The sequence below is a fragment of the Lacerta agilis genome, chromosome 6 (genome assembly GCF_009819535.1).
Source record: "Lacerta agilis isolate rLacAgi1 chromosome 6, rLacAgi1.pri, whole genome shotgun sequence".
NCBI classification, from domain to species: domain Eukaryota; kingdom Metazoa; phylum Chordata; class Lepidosauria; order Squamata; family Lacertidae; genus Lacerta; species Lacerta agilis.
Window position 1 is genome coordinate 44,206,389 of NC_046317.1, and position 17,029 is coordinate 44,223,417.

The 17,029-nt window shown below is 41.0% G+C and overlaps 1 protein-coding gene across 2 annotated transcripts; it reads left to right on the forward strand.

Annotated features, from left to right (window-relative positions):
• Window positions 1–435: 435 nt before the first annotated feature.
• LOC117048440 (riboflavin-binding protein-like) lies at window positions 436–11,202 on the forward strand. Of its 2 annotated transcripts, none has more exons than XM_033152254.1 (6): window positions 436–550; window positions 646–817; window positions 1,666–1,765; window positions 2,645–2,773; window positions 8,054–8,165; window positions 10,832–11,202. In XM_033152254.1, the coding sequence occupies exons 2-6, from the start codon at window positions 676–678 to the stop codon at window positions 11,075–11,077; spliced, it is 729 nt and encodes a 242-aa protein (XP_033008145.1). In that variant the 5' UTR covers window positions 436–550; window positions 646–675; the 3' UTR covers window positions 11,078–11,202. The 2 variants fall into 2 exon arrangements, with proteins under 2 accessions (XP_033008145.1, XP_033008146.1); XM_033152255.1 differs by having other exon boundaries at window positions 482–547; window positions 644–817.
• Window positions 11,203–17,029: the final 5,827 nt, after the last annotated feature.

Genomic DNA, 17,029 nt, shown 5'->3' on the forward strand with positions numbered 1-17,029 from the left:
CAATGAAACCCGCCCCCCCAAAAAATACGATAATACAATGAAGCCTATACAAAATAACAACAAATAATAATGGCACCCATTGACTTCCAACTTACCCAATGAATCTCATAGCCCTTAACTAGGCATGCCAAAAATTAAGTAGGCATTCTATGGCCTCAGTATCACTTCTATAAAGGCCCTGCTCTAACTTCTTAGGTTAATGCATGGTACAATATGGCCTAGCTGCTTCTGAGCCTTAAACTTCAATATATCTTTTCTGAGCAGCATTAGGTCACATTGTGCAGTCTGTTCTAGAGTCTTCTGACAGACTACTGTTGGAGACAGGATCCTAAACTAGATGGAAATAGCTATGTAAGTTATTATGCCTTTGCTGCAACTGACTCTGAGATAAGTCTGTTAGCTTTGCAAAGGGTCAGGGAACTTTTCTTGGCAAATAAACTATGGGTTTCTGCTGACGGGCAATGTATATATAGAGAGAGGAGAGAAAGAGCAGCAGCATTTTGTGTTCCAGCCTATCTCAGAGACGAAAGAAACAAAGCCAGCAAAAAAGGTGTGTTATGCCCTACATTTATTTCTGAAAATTTCATGGAGCTTGCTCCTCACCGTCCCCAAATTCTCTGACCATAATGTACTATTTCCATACAGGGCTATTAAAAAGACACCAGCAACGAGAATATGCTAAGGTTTTCAGTGCCCCTTTTCTTCGCTATCTTAGCAGTGTCAATAAGTGGAAAGAGGCAATGTCTGGAAGGAGCAGCTCACAAGCTCAGACCCAGCCAGGAGAATAACTTGCATGAATGCACCCTATACTCCAAATGTAAGTCCTGTGGAATCTGTGAAATATTTGCAAAACTATTTAAGTAAGCCTTAACTAACCAGCTCTGATGCCACCCATATTAATTTGATGCCCTGAAGAATTTATTAAAGTTGAGTTTTTATATTGATATATCAATATATAACCAATACATCCAATGGCACAAGAAAAGTCAGCTGTCCAATTGGTTATTTGCATCTATTGGATCTTAGTGAATGTATGTGTTTTGGCCCACATGTGAAATCTTATTATCACTTGCTCCAGGAATGATGTTAGGTTGTTGTAATTAACAATGTGTGATATCCTGTTTGTGCCTGAGCTTTATGCATCAGGGTTTTGCTTCTAAATGGGGCTTGCACTGGTTGGAGTGGGGTAAGAACTGTCTTTAGACATGTTGCTTGTGAATTTGTCAGTATCAACAATTTCAGCTTATGCTCATGATTTCCAAAGGGTCCCCCCAAGTCTTTTTTTTAATATAGAGATGATAAGTGCACTGAAGGAATGAAGATCACATTCTTTTGTATGAAAAGAAATCTGTATTACTGTATAATTTTATATCTGTATAATGTTAAATTGTCATTTCCAATATCAAATTTGAGTTTGAAGTATTTAATTAAGATATTTCCTTTGTAAATTTTAACTTCCCAGTATTCCTTTGGTTTTAAAACATGTTTTTAGTAGCATGTTTTTCATTTTACAAAAGTACATTAAAAATAATGAGGGAACTCACTTCCGATTTTTAACTAAGGGACCACTGTGAGGACTTAACAAAATTCTATGTCTTCAAAATTGTGATTATGTTACAAAGTAAACCTTCAGAATGAGATATATTTGTTTTTAATTCCCCACAGCCTCTTGTTGCTCTGAAGACATTACAAAGGAACTAGCTGATTCACCAGTGATTAAAGTAAATACCACCTATTGGAACCGATGTGGAAATAACAGTAAATTGTAAGTGACTTGCCCTTGTTCTTTTTCTCCAAGTGCATTCAATTTTTTCCCTTCATTCAAGGGTTCTTGTTTGCCAACAATCACCAGCATAACTTTGTGAAAAGCACAATATAAGGCTGCTGCCTTTTTTATGGCTTGTGTACCTTTAACAGTAGCATTGCATGCAGAAATTCATTGGGTTCAGTTATGCGTTTCATGAAACTGCAGTTCTTCAAATGTGGGCCCTTGTGTAGACAAAATGTTACTATTCATGCACCAGAGGGAAATATTTAGAGGCTTGGGGATCCCTGAAGTTTGCAAAAGTTCAATAGCTCTTACGAACGTTGACCAACTATTGTTTGGGATGGAGGTTGGAAAAATGAGGGGGGAAGGTAAAATGGAATAGAGTATCCTGGGAAAGGACAATGCTGGCTGGCTGAAACCCTAAGCAGGAACACTGAACACTGCAAGACTGGTGCAAATAACACTTGCTTGATAAAGCACAATGGCAGAATCTCCATAGAAGTGGGACAGATGCCTGTGGATAGTATGTGTTCCATAACCAAATAAGTTCTATTACAGAGTGTCTGACCATTTAAGTGGAGGTAGTCAAAGGTGTTAGGCTAGAGTAATGGCACATTATTCTCCTGTGTATTGCAAACCATAAATACATGCAGGTCTTGAAATATGTGAGTGCGAGGGGCTGAATGGCAGAACTCTAATTTTATTGTAAACCGCTTAGAAATGAAATAATAAAAATATTTTGCCTTGGTACCCTAGCCTAGCCTAAAGTGTTGCATTCCAATAAAGTTCTTTGGAAAAAATGCAGGCTGATCTCTTAGAACATAGAGGCAGTTGTTTATCATGTAATAACAATGGTTATTTCTAATGTAACAACAGATGTCAGAGCTATATGAAGAAGATAGAATGCTTTTACAGGTGTTCACCATATACTGCACATTGGGCACATCCCCTCTACGCAGCAGCTATTGTGTCTGTTCCCATGTGCCAAAACTTCTGTGACGACTGGTAAGTTGGGGGTTATGTTTCTCATTTTAATAAAGCAGTATATTTCAGCCATCAAATGCCCGGGTAAACAGGGAAGTTATAAAATTCCTATTAACAGTTAACAATTAGGGTGACAGACACACCTCAGGGTGGTTGATATTGAAGCAGGCACTCTGGATTCTTGGTTCCCAAGATATTTAGGGCTTTGCGGGTGGCGCTGTGGGTTAAACAACAGAGCCTAGGGCTTGCTGATCAGAAGGTTGGCGGTTCAAATCCCTGTGATGGGGTGAGCTCCCATTGCTCGGTCCCAGCTCCTTCCCACCTAGCAGTTCAAAAGCATGTCAAAGTGCAAGTAGATAAATAGGTACCGCTCCGGCGGGAAGGTAAACGGCGTTTCCGTGCACTGCTCTGGTTCTCCAGAAGCGGCTTTGTCATGCTGGCCACATGACCTGGAGGCTGTACGCCAGCTCCCTCGGCCAGTAACGCGAGATGAGCGCTGCAACCCCAGAGTCGGACACGACTGGACCTAATGGTCAGGGGTCCCTTTACCTTTTATGCTAGTACTAACAGCTTGAATTAGGTATGCACAAAACCTTGCACTGTCAGAACATTTGCCTTAGCGCTATTTTGAATACAACCCTGACATTCCCACCACCCCATTACATCCCTGTACCTGTTTTACAACATGCCCCTTATTTTAAGATAAAGGCAAACAATACAACACACATGCCAGTTCTACTGATGAACAACTTTATTCTACAACACTTCAGCTCCGTAGAATGGATGACAAAATTCCTGAACATCTCACAATAATCTAGAGAACCACACAACAAGCTCCACATTTACAGTGGAGATTTGAACTTCTGTTTCTTGACAAGAAGCAGAGGTTGCTGATAGACTTCTGTTCAAAGAACAGAGTTACAGATCCCATGGGGCATGTTCAAGACCTTAGATACAGCTTTCTGGATTGATGTCTACTCTCTGGGAGTGGTGTTCATGTGTGTTAGTAATAGGGCAGACTTGTTCCCAAATGATAAAATATTAGTAATTCCTCTCACAATATATTGCACCTATCTCTAGCCATCATCTAATTCACTGAGGAACACTTTGAAAAGACAGTGAGGAATAGTGAGCAGCACTTCTAACACTGCTCTGGCACCCCAGATACCACTTATTCACAACACTTTAACCTCCAGGTTCACAACTGGGGGACCAGGTAGCATTCTTCAAACAGCTGGATTTGACCTAGGGTGCTCAAGTTATTTACCCACAAATGAGTCTGCTTCAAGCTATATGCTGGGAAAACTTTGAACAATGTTTCTACTTCTCCTGCATACCCAAGGCGGAAGCTGCAGAATTCTTTTGTTATATAGACAGTAGAATATGTTTAACGTACTGCATGACTGCTAAGGATATCATCCCCATTCCCCACATCCTACAGAGATCCTTATTTCAAAATCCTCTGTACCTTTGTTGTAAAGGGTAATTTTCACAGTGTTCAGAAGAAACAAGAACTTGACTTTAAAGGACATAAGGAACCTTGCCTCAAGCTTTCCTCATTGTTTCTAATGGCTTGGAATTTCCTGCGCCAAAAGCTCATTTTTCAGTATATATGTGGACTTTGGAGAGCCCTTTGGGGTAGCTTCCCTTTCCAACCCACCTGCCAAAGAGTCCTTGGACAATTACAGAGGAAATGGTGAACTTGACACATTTAATAATTCTCAGCACTGACATAAGGATTTGTTTTAAATGAAAACAGATCTCTCTGGTGAATCATACTTTGGGAAAGTACATTGCTTTTTTGTTATTATTTCATTTATTTGACACTGTACACCATATGGTTTTTCTCCAGATGTCCTTTTCTCCAGCCCTCGGTATACTTTAAAGCTGGGTCATCATAAAGCACTTTTTTAAAAAAGGCAAACCAAGTAATTGATAAAGCCTCTAATTTTCTACACTCTTATTTGGAAGTAAATCCAATTGAAATAAATGGGACTAACTTCTGAGTGTGAATGCATTCTAGTGGGCTGCAATATAGTGACTATTTTATCATTCGTTGGCAGCTTGGAAGTAAGTTTGTCAGATCCAGTACAAGGTAGGCCTCCAGAGTTTTCAATAGTTTGACCAGGCAGAGATTAAACAAAGCTTTTCCTGTCATAGCGCTAGAATGAAAGGAGAAGCCGTGCTTGTGACATATCCCCCTCCTGTACAGTAATTAAAGTAGTTCCCTGTTGGATCTGACGATCACAGCTGCAAAATAACCATCCTGGAAAGCCAATGCTCTTGAGAGCTCTTGAGAAGGGGAAGGAGCTGCAGAAGGAAGAGACAGCTGTGTGCATATCCTGCCCTGCCCAAGCCTTCAAGAAGCACTGGGGGAAAGAGAAAGTGTGCTGCTAATACACTATCCTGTCACTCTGAGCTGGAAATGAAAGACAAGTCATTATATTGCCCATGGTGAGGGCTGTGGAAGGGAGCAGGCGATTAGTCTCTGATCCTGTTCCCACAAGGATCAGGGACATGCTGCCTTCTTCTTTCCTTTAACCTTCTCTCCCTTTGTCTGTAATTGTTGAAATGTCCTTTAAAAAAACTGACCTAGAATATTAATCAGAACAGGAGTTGTATCATCCCTACTTGTGTTGACAGTACATAGCCTTGAAAAGCAGAACATTAGGCAATACAAAATTCAGCAATGACACACATGTCGCAAGCAGTATTGCCAGGCTGCAACATGGGGAAGCAATAGAGACTTCTCTTGTCCTTTCCTTTGTTAGTCCTTTCATCTACTCTGCCCACTGCCAGCTCCCACGATCAGGCCACGCAGCAAGCAGTGGAGACACAGACAGAGAAGCCAAAGAAGAAATAAGTGTGGCAACTTATTTTCCTGCTTTAGAGAAAAGGTGGGGAAACTGGAGTCCAACCACATCTGCCCTTGCTGGCTAGGCTGATGGGAGCTGGAGTTCAACAACTTCTGGAGGTCCACAGGTTCCCCATCTCTGCTTTAAAGCTGCAGTGTAAATTTCAACGTTGTCACACAATTCACATCTAAATAGCAAACCTGCTTTGAGAAGATTAAAGTTCACCCTGGCATTAGCACATTATCGCAGGCACTGCTTACAGGCAGATTTTTACACCTGTAAGAAATGAAAACGTTACCTTTAGGAGCTAATCTTAATTTCAAAATCTTACTACATCTGCTAAGAATTGCCCAGAAGAGTCAACTGAGATGCTCATAGGAGCCTGTAGCTCGCGAGTTTCTATTATATTTATATATTTTCATGACCAGACTGGAATAATAAAACTGAAGAGATGCCTTTATAGCATATTAAACAATAAATTCTTCTAGCAAACCATGAATCTAGGGTAGTTTACCTTACTAACAGGAACTAATATTTCCGCTAGCCATATTTAAACTAAGGCATGCTTCTTATTTATAATATTAATGTGATTATACAAAATGGACTCTTTGATCCCAGTCAGAAGTTAGGGGGGTTGCTTGAGTTTTGCCAAGGCAAACTTCTACAAGATACAGGCTAAAAAGGCTGGCAAAAGATGAAAGGAGGAGGGGAGCCAATGTTGCTAGTGTTATTATGACTCAAACATATTTTTTCATTAATTTCCATGGCAACATAAACATCATACAGTGTCAGCTTTTGAAAAAAACATGCTATAAAAGACACAGAATTTTAAAAGTGTGTTCATATCATGCCTTTAATTTTAAGCACAGGTTGCATTCATATAAATGGTATGACTAAAGCCAAATATGAACTTACTGACCTGGTATTTGTAAACTAATAATATGCTGAGTACATAATAAAGAACTGTGCTTAATTCTGTAAAAAATTAGATAAATTTTCTTGCCAAACAAGAGATCATGCTTCAAAGTCCAGTTTGTGCAAACATGTTATTCTTTAAGCATTTTCTAGCTGAAAACAAGGTCAAAGGAACTGGTTCACCTGTTACTGAGGGCCCCTGCAGACAGGAATTTTAGTTTGTATTCAAGGTGATTTGTGTTCTTCTGGGTATCAGGATGGTCATATGTGATCTTGCATTCAGGGCAGTTCGCACCATCAAAATACTGGATCACACAGCATCTGTTACAAGCTTTGCGTGGCCCATAGCTTCCCTACCACCCAAATGTTACTTTTCAGATCACAAATGTTCTAGGTGCTTTTTAATCCAACATTTATAGTACTGCAGTGCTCAGCTACTCTGGCAATGCACAGACTTAAATTTGCTTCTTGGTGATGTCACTACTTCCACATACTTCCTATTGGTGCTGTTTTAGTGGAAACAACTGAACTTTTAGCACAACAATCACATAGAATCATAGAATCTTAGAGTTGGAAGGGACCCAAGGGTCATCTAGTCCAACCCCTGTAATGCAGGAATCTCAGCTAAAGCATCCATGACAGATGGCCATCCAACCTCTGCTTAAAAACCTCCATGAAAGGAGAGTCCACCATCATCTTTATACTCTTCTTTTTTTAAGGGTATAAGGTTGCACTAAAGTGGGATGCCACAATACTGTAAGGAGTGCAGGCTCATTCACTTCTACTGTTAGATCAGCTGGCATTTACTGAGCTGGCCAGCGGGTGGAAAGGAAAGGGATTGTGTGTGAGAAGTGTGTAGGGCCCTGTTACTGACCTTAACTGATTGGAGAACTGGGCCCAAACTAACAGAATGAATTTCAATAGGAATAAATACAATGTTCTATATTTTATTTATAATTTTCCACATTCACATTCACCTGCGTGGTGTAGTGGTTAAGAGTGGCAGACTCGTAATCTGGGGAACCGGGTTCGCGTCTCCGCTCCTCCACATGCAGCTGCTGGGTGACCTTGGGCTAGTCACACTTCTCTGAAGTCTGAAGGTGAGTCAGCCCCACTCACCTCACAGAGTGTTTGTTGTGGGGGAGGAAGGGAAAGGAGAATGTTAGCCGCTTTGAGACTCCTTCGGGTAGTGAAAAGCAGGATATCAAATCCAAACTCTTCTTCTTCTTCTTCTTCTTCTTCTTCTTCTTACAAAAACAATACACAAGGTTTTACACTTAGGCAGGAAGAACCAGATGCACAGATATAAGATGGGGGACACCTGGCTTGTCAGTAGTACATGTGAAAAGGATCTAGGGGTCTTAGTAAGCCACAAACTTAGCATGAGTCAACAGTGTGATGCAGCAGCTTTGAGCTAATGGAATGGAAGCAAACGCTATCAGCCCAGCCTACACACCTTCCTCTGTGTTGATTTATGAGAGATGGCACAAATGCTCATAAATCAGTCATCTATGCTTTCTTTACCTTGCAGGTATGAAGCTTGTAAAAATGACTTCACTTGTGTTAGCAACTGGCTGACAGACTGGGCAATTGACGAAAAAGGAGAAAACCACTGTAAGAATGCGTGCATCCCCTACCACGAGGTAGTGTATCATAATCAACCACAAACAGTGCGCGTATGTGAAGGAGCCAGAAAGCTACATAAGAGCTCTGCATTCAACACCAGGGATCTAGTCTAGTAGATGTTCCTTCAACAAGAAAAAACTCACCTACTCAAACCCCACCGGTATTCCAGTGTCCTTTAGTAGAACTTGTACACAGTAGCAGAGCAGTAAAGATGAACAATAATCTGCAACAAGTCACTTAATTGAATTTCTAAATTGTGACGTCCATAAGACAAATTCTAAACCATGTGTTAGAATGAAATGATGTGTTGTTATTTGTTAGAAATAGATATATCTAAAAATATGTTTTCCAAACTTCCAATAGCTGACCTACTTTTTCTGAATTAAAAGAGAGTTGTTTTAGAGTGAAAGGAGGAGCCTAACACCTGTGTTTGTGCACTGCTCTGAACTTTCATTCAGAAGTCATTTCCAGAGTGATCATACAAAGACACAAAAATTCAACCTTATCTTAAGGCAAATACTGGTAATTCTGCTTCATCTGTATTGGAAGGAATTGACAGTGCAGTCCTTTGCATGTCTATGCAGAGGACTTGCTCCTGGAGAAGTGGATCTAACAATAGCAGACTGAATTTATCTCAAGCATCTCTGTTGCAGCCCTAGTGGAGGCTGATTGAAAGGAAATAAAGGAAGAGCAGTGAGTGAGTATAGAGGGCTTTGTGAACCTAACAGTCCTCAGTTTGGGAATCACTGATATAGATTAAGAGGATGCAGGTTTTGTATTTATTCCTAACTTTTACATTGCACCTTTCCGCCAAGAAACTCAAGGCAATATGCATGGTTCCTCTCCATTTTTATCCACACAATGACTCTGAGGTGTATTAGGCTGAGAAGTAGTGACTGGCCCTAGGTCATCCAATGAGCTTTAAAGCTGAGTGGGGATTTCAATTTGAGTCTTCCCAGTCATAGTCTGCCACTCTTAACTACCACACTGGCTTTCTGCTTACTTTCTCAAAGCAATATCAATTTTGCCCTTTAATAATGGCCCATAATACATGCTAATTTACCAGCTTGCAGTCTGTTCATCAAACCACTTCCATTTGCTGCCCAATCACATCCCAAAGTATGTTACTGCTTCTACATTTGGCAAGATAGAAAGGGGCCATGTATCTCGGCTGGAGATGACTTGGGTGACATCCACACCATACTTGGGATGACTTGGGTGACATCCACACCATACACCATACATGACTTCCCCCAAATAATCTTGGGAATTGTAGTTTAAGGGTGCTGAGAATCAGAATTATGTGAGGGGTAAACTACAGTTCCCACAATTTAAAGTGTGCTTTAAATGTATTCCTGCCAACCTAGCAGTTCAAAAGCACATCAATGTGCAAGTAGATAAATAGGTACTGCTCCAGCGGGAAGGTAAACGGCATTTCCGTGCGCTGCTCTGGTGCGCTAGAAGCGGCTTAGTCATGCTGGCCACATGACCCAGAAGCTGTCTGTGGACAAGTGCCGGCTCCCTCGGCCAGTAAAGCGAGATGAGCGCTGCAATCCCGGAGTCCCTTTAGCTTCACCTTTAAATGTATGATGTGGATGTGACCATGCTTCACATGCAAAAATGTCCATACTTCTGTTCCTGGTTAAAAGGATCAGGCTAACTAGTGACAGGAAAAACCTCTGAGAGCCTAGAGAGCAATTGCCAGTCTGAGGAATTGCCAGTCTGAGACTCTGTCCATGCAGCTCCGGAGAAGTAGAGACTACAGACCATGTACTTCTCCGTTGCTGCTTTTATAGGGCTTTACGGAATGAACTTATCTCTCCGCTATTATGTGAGTCTCCTGGATGTCCCGAAGAACACTACGCCCATTGGCTCCTATCAGATGCCAACCCTAAGGTCACTGCTGCGGTGGCAAAGTTCTGTGCTGTCGCTATTAAGCTTCGGTCCGCACAATTAGGTGGCTCCTGATCCTTCTTTTGATTTAAGTATTATAATAATCTGAATTGTTGATTTTATAATTAATTTCTAAATTTATTCTTTTAAAGCAATAATTATTAATTTTAATGTACTTTAATTTTAATATGGCCAACCCCTTTTAGATCAAATCTCAGATCAATTTTAAATTGCATTTATTATTGATTCTGTATGTGTCTTTTTGTGTGTGTGTGTGCTGGTCGTTGACCGTAATAAAGTACTTACTGTAAACTGTAACTGCCAGTCTGAGCAGGTTAAAAAATGGGCTAGATGGAAACACTGTATAAGCCAGCTTCCTATGTTCTTGTGGAAGCAAAGAAAATTGAGATTTCTGTTTGAGTTGGCTCACAGCTGAAAATAAAAGTGACTAAGATCCAAAAGGAATAGAGCTGGACAGCGCACTGAGGGAAGAAGATTTGTCTCTTTATTTCCATTGCTTTTAGCTTGTACAGTTAAGCAGTCAGCCGCCCCGCCCCCATTTGTACAAGTGGCAGAAAGGAGCAGTGGAGGGCGAGTGCTATGTGCCCTAAATGGGCTGTTGTTAATCCTGGACCAAGCTTTGCCAAGCATGCCGTAGTAGAAAGATCTAGAGCAGGAGGAACATGTGGCCCAATTTTGCAAAGCTTGTGTGTGATCAAGAGCCATTTCATTTTGTGTCTATTGCATTGGATGTTGTAAATTTAGCCAGTTTTTTTTCTCTGACTCCTAGATGTATGGCAATGGGACTGACATGTGCAAGAGCATGTGGGGAGATTCACTGAAGGTAAGTGACTCCCCCTGTCTATGCCTTCAAATGGATGAGATGGATAGCAAGGTCGTCAAGCTCTTGGAGGAGAGGGCCTCCGGCAATAGTAGCAGTAGCAGCAGAAGTGATGAAGAGCAGTTCTGTCGCCTCAAGTTGGACAAAATAAAGAAGCTGAAGGAGCCGAAAGACGAAGGTGTGGAGACATTCTAAGTGCCAGGGTTTCTTTATGTTTTAAAGTGACACATGTTGCACCTTTCCATTATTAAAACAATACTCAGGGTGGCCGTCAGCCACACACACAAAAATACAATAAAGTGACTGAACAATTAAAATAACTTAAAAAAATTAAAAGCCTGAAAAGTAAACAGTGCGGCAGATAATGAAAGCATCAACCACCATTAAAAATGCCATGGCTAACCAAAAGCCTACCTCAACAAAATGGCCTTCACTTGGTGGCAGAAGCTAAAAGGAGAGGGAGGCAGACAAACCTCCACAGGAGAGAGTTCCATTACAGGGGGCTGGCACAGAAAAGACCCTGTTGTACATCACCAGTCAATGTCAGGATCCACAAAGGTGCCTTTTCACCAGATCTCAGAGTGCGGGCAGAATGGCATGGGAGGGCAGCAGTGCATAGGCATTTAGGACTTCATTTGTGATAACAGTTTGAATTGTCTAGATGTTGCTGGACTACAACTCCCATCATTACTGACTATTGCCCAAGCTGCCTGGGGTGATAAAAGTTGTAGTCCAACAACATTTGGAGGGCACCATGTTGACTGCTGTAGCTAGTTGGGTGCTGACTCTAGTGTGATTATTTCAGTTTGCCCTGCTCTCCATTTGGAAGAGTAGGCCACTTAATCAGCATTCTTCAGCCTAGGGTCCACAGATGTTGTTGGACTTCCAATTCCCATCATCCCCAGACCATTGGTTAAGCTGGCTGGGGATATGGAAGCTGAAATCCAACAACATTGGGATACAAGATTACATCATGCTGAAAGGCAACATAAATCAGCTGCTGGCTTAATCCCTTCACTCATTTACTTACACAGTGCATAATAGAATTACAAAGCCAGCTAATGAATACACAAGTGAGCAAGGAAGCAGTGCACCTGCAAATCCTAATGAATTGCAAAATTGTATTATTAGGTTCTTTCAGAACCCACTTCCAGCTCTGTTTAGCTGTATCCGTACTGAGCGGGTTTCCATAGCAACCAGACCTAACTGCACTCTTCACTAATCTGGTGTCAGCCTCCTAGCAGCCCTGCATAAGGAAGTGGGATAAAGTTCCAGGCTGCAGATATCGGCAGTTTTAACAATTCCTGCCTGTTACCTTTGGCATATGTCACTTGATTTGAACTCTGGAGTTCTGCTTGCCTTCATTGATTAGATACTTGGCAACAACTGAAGTCAAACCCACACCATACATTTATCCCAAAAAACCCTGGGAACTGCAGTCTGTTAGGTGTTGATGGTTATTAGAACCGCTGCCCCCCCCCGAGCTACAATTCCCAGCACTATTAACAGATTACAAAATATGACCTCTGACTAACATACGTAGTTTTAAAAACATTATATTGTCATTTTTCACAATAGAAGGGTTACAGACATAAGCAGTGAAAATAATTGTAAAAAAATAAATAAATGATAAGGGTACAGAAGGAAGGGAGGGAGGGAGAAAACCAGGAAAAACTGAGTGTGGAATTCAACATTACCATAATGGCTGCTCTTGGGAGGTCTGCAAGGGGTAGAATGGATGAAGTAATGATGGCCCTCTAGTTCCTTAGATAAAAACAATTAAAAAATTAGAAGAGCAATTGAATGCTTAACTAAGCATGAAATAAGTCAAATATTTGTGAAAAGGGATACCAGGTCTCTCTAGCTTTGACCATGGACAATTTTTGAACCTGCTGGATGTCTACTAAATACCTTCCCGCTCCAGAATATTGGGATCTACCTGATCATCCCCAGGATTTTCAGTATTGATACGAGATCAATAAAACTCAGGATACTGTACAGGAGCCTGCTACTGTAAGGAGGGATCAGAGTGGGCAAAGAATGCCCTAGCAGTAGCCAGCGCTTGCTCCAGGTTTTAGAAGACCCTGGCTAGTGTCCTCGGGTGGGCCCTCTTTTCATAGATTTATAGAATTGTAGAGTTGGAAGGGACCCAATCTAGTCCAACCCCCTGCAATGCAGGAATCTTAACTAGATCATACATGACAGGTGGCCATCCAGCCGCTGCTTAAAAACCTCCAGTGAAGGAGAGCCCACAACCTCTTGTAGCAGTTATCCTTTAGATATTTGAAGATGGCTATCATATCTCCTCTCAGTCTCCTCTGGACCAGGTTAAACATACTCAATTCCCTCAACCATTTCTCATAAGGTCGCCTTACATGTTACAAGCAATACTTGGAACTAGAGCTATGTGGAACCAGGTCTAGTAGCTTCAGCTGATGGCCATAATGAAATAACTGGCCCTTAGCTATTGGAGGAAATATTTTTGTTATGAGGGAAACATTGACAAAACTTCTGTCAAATCTATTTTGTGACACTAAAGCCGGTCCCAGTGAAGGCATTGCTCAATTGTGGATTTTGATTGTTTTCCCAACGAATCAGTAGTTTCCTCTCCTTTTTGTGTGTGCTGACTAAACAGTTACAACAAGTGTGAATCCTGAGAAGAGAAATGTGTGTGTGTGTACATATTTTTTCTTTCACTCCTCTGCAGCTCTTGCAGTGGGGGACCACACCCTTTAACTCCTGAGCCCTGCTGTGTCCCTGGTTTACCCCAACTCTAGAACGGACACATTGAATCCTTGGCAAATCAAGCTTTTGGGTCTCCTCTCACTCAACACAGCTGTAATCAATTAATTACACAGACTCTAGAGATAATTTTCTTGTTAAGCCATTTTCCTTCTCAAGAAGGTGATTGTCCCCAAGGGGGAAATGAAATGTACTGTAACTAGCATAATGTAACACTGAAGTTTTACAAGCAGTGCTCGGGATGTTTACTCATAAAAACAAGCTGCCTCAGTGGATTGTATCCAGGCTTAAGCGTTTAAACAACACTGTTCTCAGCTATACATATCAAATGTAAAACTCCTATAACAAAGGAGAAAGATTTTGTAGGGGCTCTGGCAAGCACAGCTTTTATGTCACAGTCCTACAGGAGCTGGGAAATCTGCACATGGAGCCTGCTTTCCCTCTGTAGTTTTGTTGTACAATTATGCTCCCATGTGCAGTTTTAGAGTTGGGTTAGACATATCCCATTTCACTGTTCTTGTCCTGACAGTAATGCCCCACACCAGATGGTGTTGGGACTCCAACTCTCATCGACTCCAACCTGCAAAGCCAAAGATCAGGAATGGTGGGAGTTGTAGTCCAACAACATCTGGAGGGCCACAGGTTCCCCACTCCTTCCGTAAAACTAAAGATATAATTTTGGTAGATTGCTGCAGAAATCAGAAACACTCACTGTTCTTTCAGTCTTTAATAATTTTATGAGGGATGGCTATTAACCAAGTCATAAGCCACTTGGTTCCCAAATCAATTTATTTATCTCCTGGCAATCCTGCCAAATAAAGGTATGGTAAAAAGCTTCTTGACCGAAACTAAAGTTGTTCTTAAAACATTCTAATAGAGAAAGTCTCCACATTGTAATGCTACATTTCTCATTGTATGGGGTGCCCCAGCCATGAGCCTGCAGCTGCAAACCCCTCTTACTGCTTGATAACATGTGATGGAGTCAGTGTGTGTAGCAAAATACACTTGTGTGTCACAGTAGCTCCCAACAACAAATAAGCTGGTCACCGCTGCACTAGTCACATAAAACTTCAAAATGTAAAACATGGAGCTACGTTTTCTGTATAGTCTGCAACTTTTGAGAACTTTAATTTCAGAGAGGCAATCTGGAAACCTCAGTACATCAGCAAATCTTTTTACTGGTGACTCAAATTGTAAACAAATGATGTCACTGGAAAACCATTGTATGCTTTAAGAGAAATGTGTTTCCCCAAAGTTGCCTATGTCCCTTTGAGAATATTAGTGAGAGAAATGTTGAACATGCTAATAAGTAAATTTTTCAGAAGAGGGAAAGCAAAGGATTTAAAGGCAGGAATTGTTAAGCAAAAATGGTTATAAATGAATAGTAAAATTGTTTCTGGTATCTGGTAAATCTGGTACCAAAAAAATGCATTAGGTGCACCCTGTCATTCACCTGGTATGTTTTTGCACTGAACAGTTTTATAAATCCTGTGTTATGAACCTCATACTAGTAGAAACTAAACAGAAGAGTCCCCACCCCTTCTATTCTGCTGTGACATTGTTCCCGGTATTCTGAACCATTATGCTACAAAGTTAAACAAATGGAACAGACTTTTTTTAGTAGATTAGCTACAAAACCTTAATAATGGAAGCAAATGTTATTACGGGCCACTTCCATAATAGTTAACCCTCCTCCTATATTAATCACTGTATTTAAAACATGTTGCAGTTGTGCCCCCTGCTGGAAGCATCCACCTCTGTTGTATTACTTGGAAAAATGTTAAGGATTCCCTCCTACTGGGATGATTTGTGGTCTCCCATTATCAAAAAAACCCCAGGAACTGTAAATGTGGTGTTAGGTTATCAAACCCTGAGAGTCAAGTTTCAAACAGCTGCAATCAGACTCTATTGCAATTGATCCATGTGCATTTCAAAACTGGTTAAACCACTTACTTTAAACCATGGGCGGGGGAATCTGTGGCCCTCCAGATGATTTTGGACCTCACCTGGCCCCAGCCAGCATGGCCAATGGTAAGATATTATGGGAGTTGTTGTCCATCAACATCGGGAGAGCCGCACGTTCCTGATCTCTCTATTAAACAGCACTTGTCTGATAATATGTCCAAGTTAAGTGATATGAACATCTGTGGTGACGTGTGAAAAAATAATTAAAAAGTATTTCAGTATACTGTATAAGAGTGCATTTCTGCATATGATAATGTTTGTATTTGCTAGTTAGGACAAAGACAAACTATAGAAACAGTGGTGCAACATTATTTCAAGTATAAAGTTGAAGCCATGATAAGGGAACTTTATCCTCTCTTAACAATTGTAAGGCTTAAAAGAGCTGCCATTTTCCTGCAAGCCCTGTCTTCTAAATACTGTAAGTTAAATTATACAGTATAATAATTTATCTAATTTTTCATTTAAAAAATGCAAATGTTTCTTCTCTTCAGCATCATGACTCCTGAAGTGACCAGATTGCTTGGCAGTAGGTCTGGTGTATCATGATTGAAGTAGTATTACGGCCAGGTGTAACAGCAAACAATGCTAACTCACTCCAGTCAAGGTGCATAGTACCCAACACTGGCTATGTTAGCCACAGGAATCAGGTGAGGTGAAAGCATGAAAAATCATCCACATACACCCCCAAAACCGCTGAACTTTCACACCATTAGTAACACCAGATATATCATATATTTTTACTTACTGAATTTTCTGCAGCAAGTGGAAATCCAGACTAAATGTAAAAAATAAAAAAGTATGGGCTGGCATTTTGCTGGTGACACACAGAACACGTGAAAATGTGTGAGCACGTGCACAAGCAGCACCAATTCCACAAGGAAGAAAAATAAGGATCGCCACTTGTGGTGCAGTACTGTATATGCAGAAAATAACTTGGTGTGTGCGATGTTCTCAGGCAAGCATACCACAGGAAAAATGCATACAAAATGCTAGGAGAAATAGAAGGCAAAAATAAAGGGGGTGGGGGCAAAGCTAACATCCCTTGAGAACCACGGTGATTCTTTGAGAGAAACGGGTTGACAAAATGAGGCAGAACTCTGCTCTGAAGCTGAGTGGGTGAGGCATGACACTTGCCACTCAGGAGTCCTAAACGATGGTGTCGTGGTGTAGCAGTGGCCCAAAAGGCCACAATGAATGTGTTAATGTGAACCCCTATAGATCTTTGAATATGCTTCTATAGAGACATTATTGTAACCTGTTGCTTTAAGAAACAGATGATTTGGCATGAGACCTTCCCAACTGGGAAAAAAGAACAAGCAAATGCTCAATCATAAAGACGCAATTCATAAGCTAGAACATAAGTTGATACATGGAACAAAGGCCTAACACAGGTTCCCATGCATTGCATACTAACAGAATGTAACAGATTATTAAGATCAA

Excerpts from the sequence above, each read along its gene's own strand:
- LOC117048440 (XM_033152254.1), top strand. The coding sequence starts at position 676 with ATGCTAAGGTTTTCAGTGCCCCTTTTCTTCGCTATCTTAGCAGTGTCA. Across the intron at positions 818-1,665 it reads ATGCACCCTATACTCCAAAT|CCTCTTGTTGCTCTGAAGAC; the intron begins GTAAGTCCTGTG and ends AATTCCCCACAG. Across the intron at positions 8,166-10,831 it reads CGTGCATCCCCTACCACGAG|ATGTATGGCAATGGGACTGA; the intron begins GTAGTGTATCAT and ends TCTGACTCCTAG.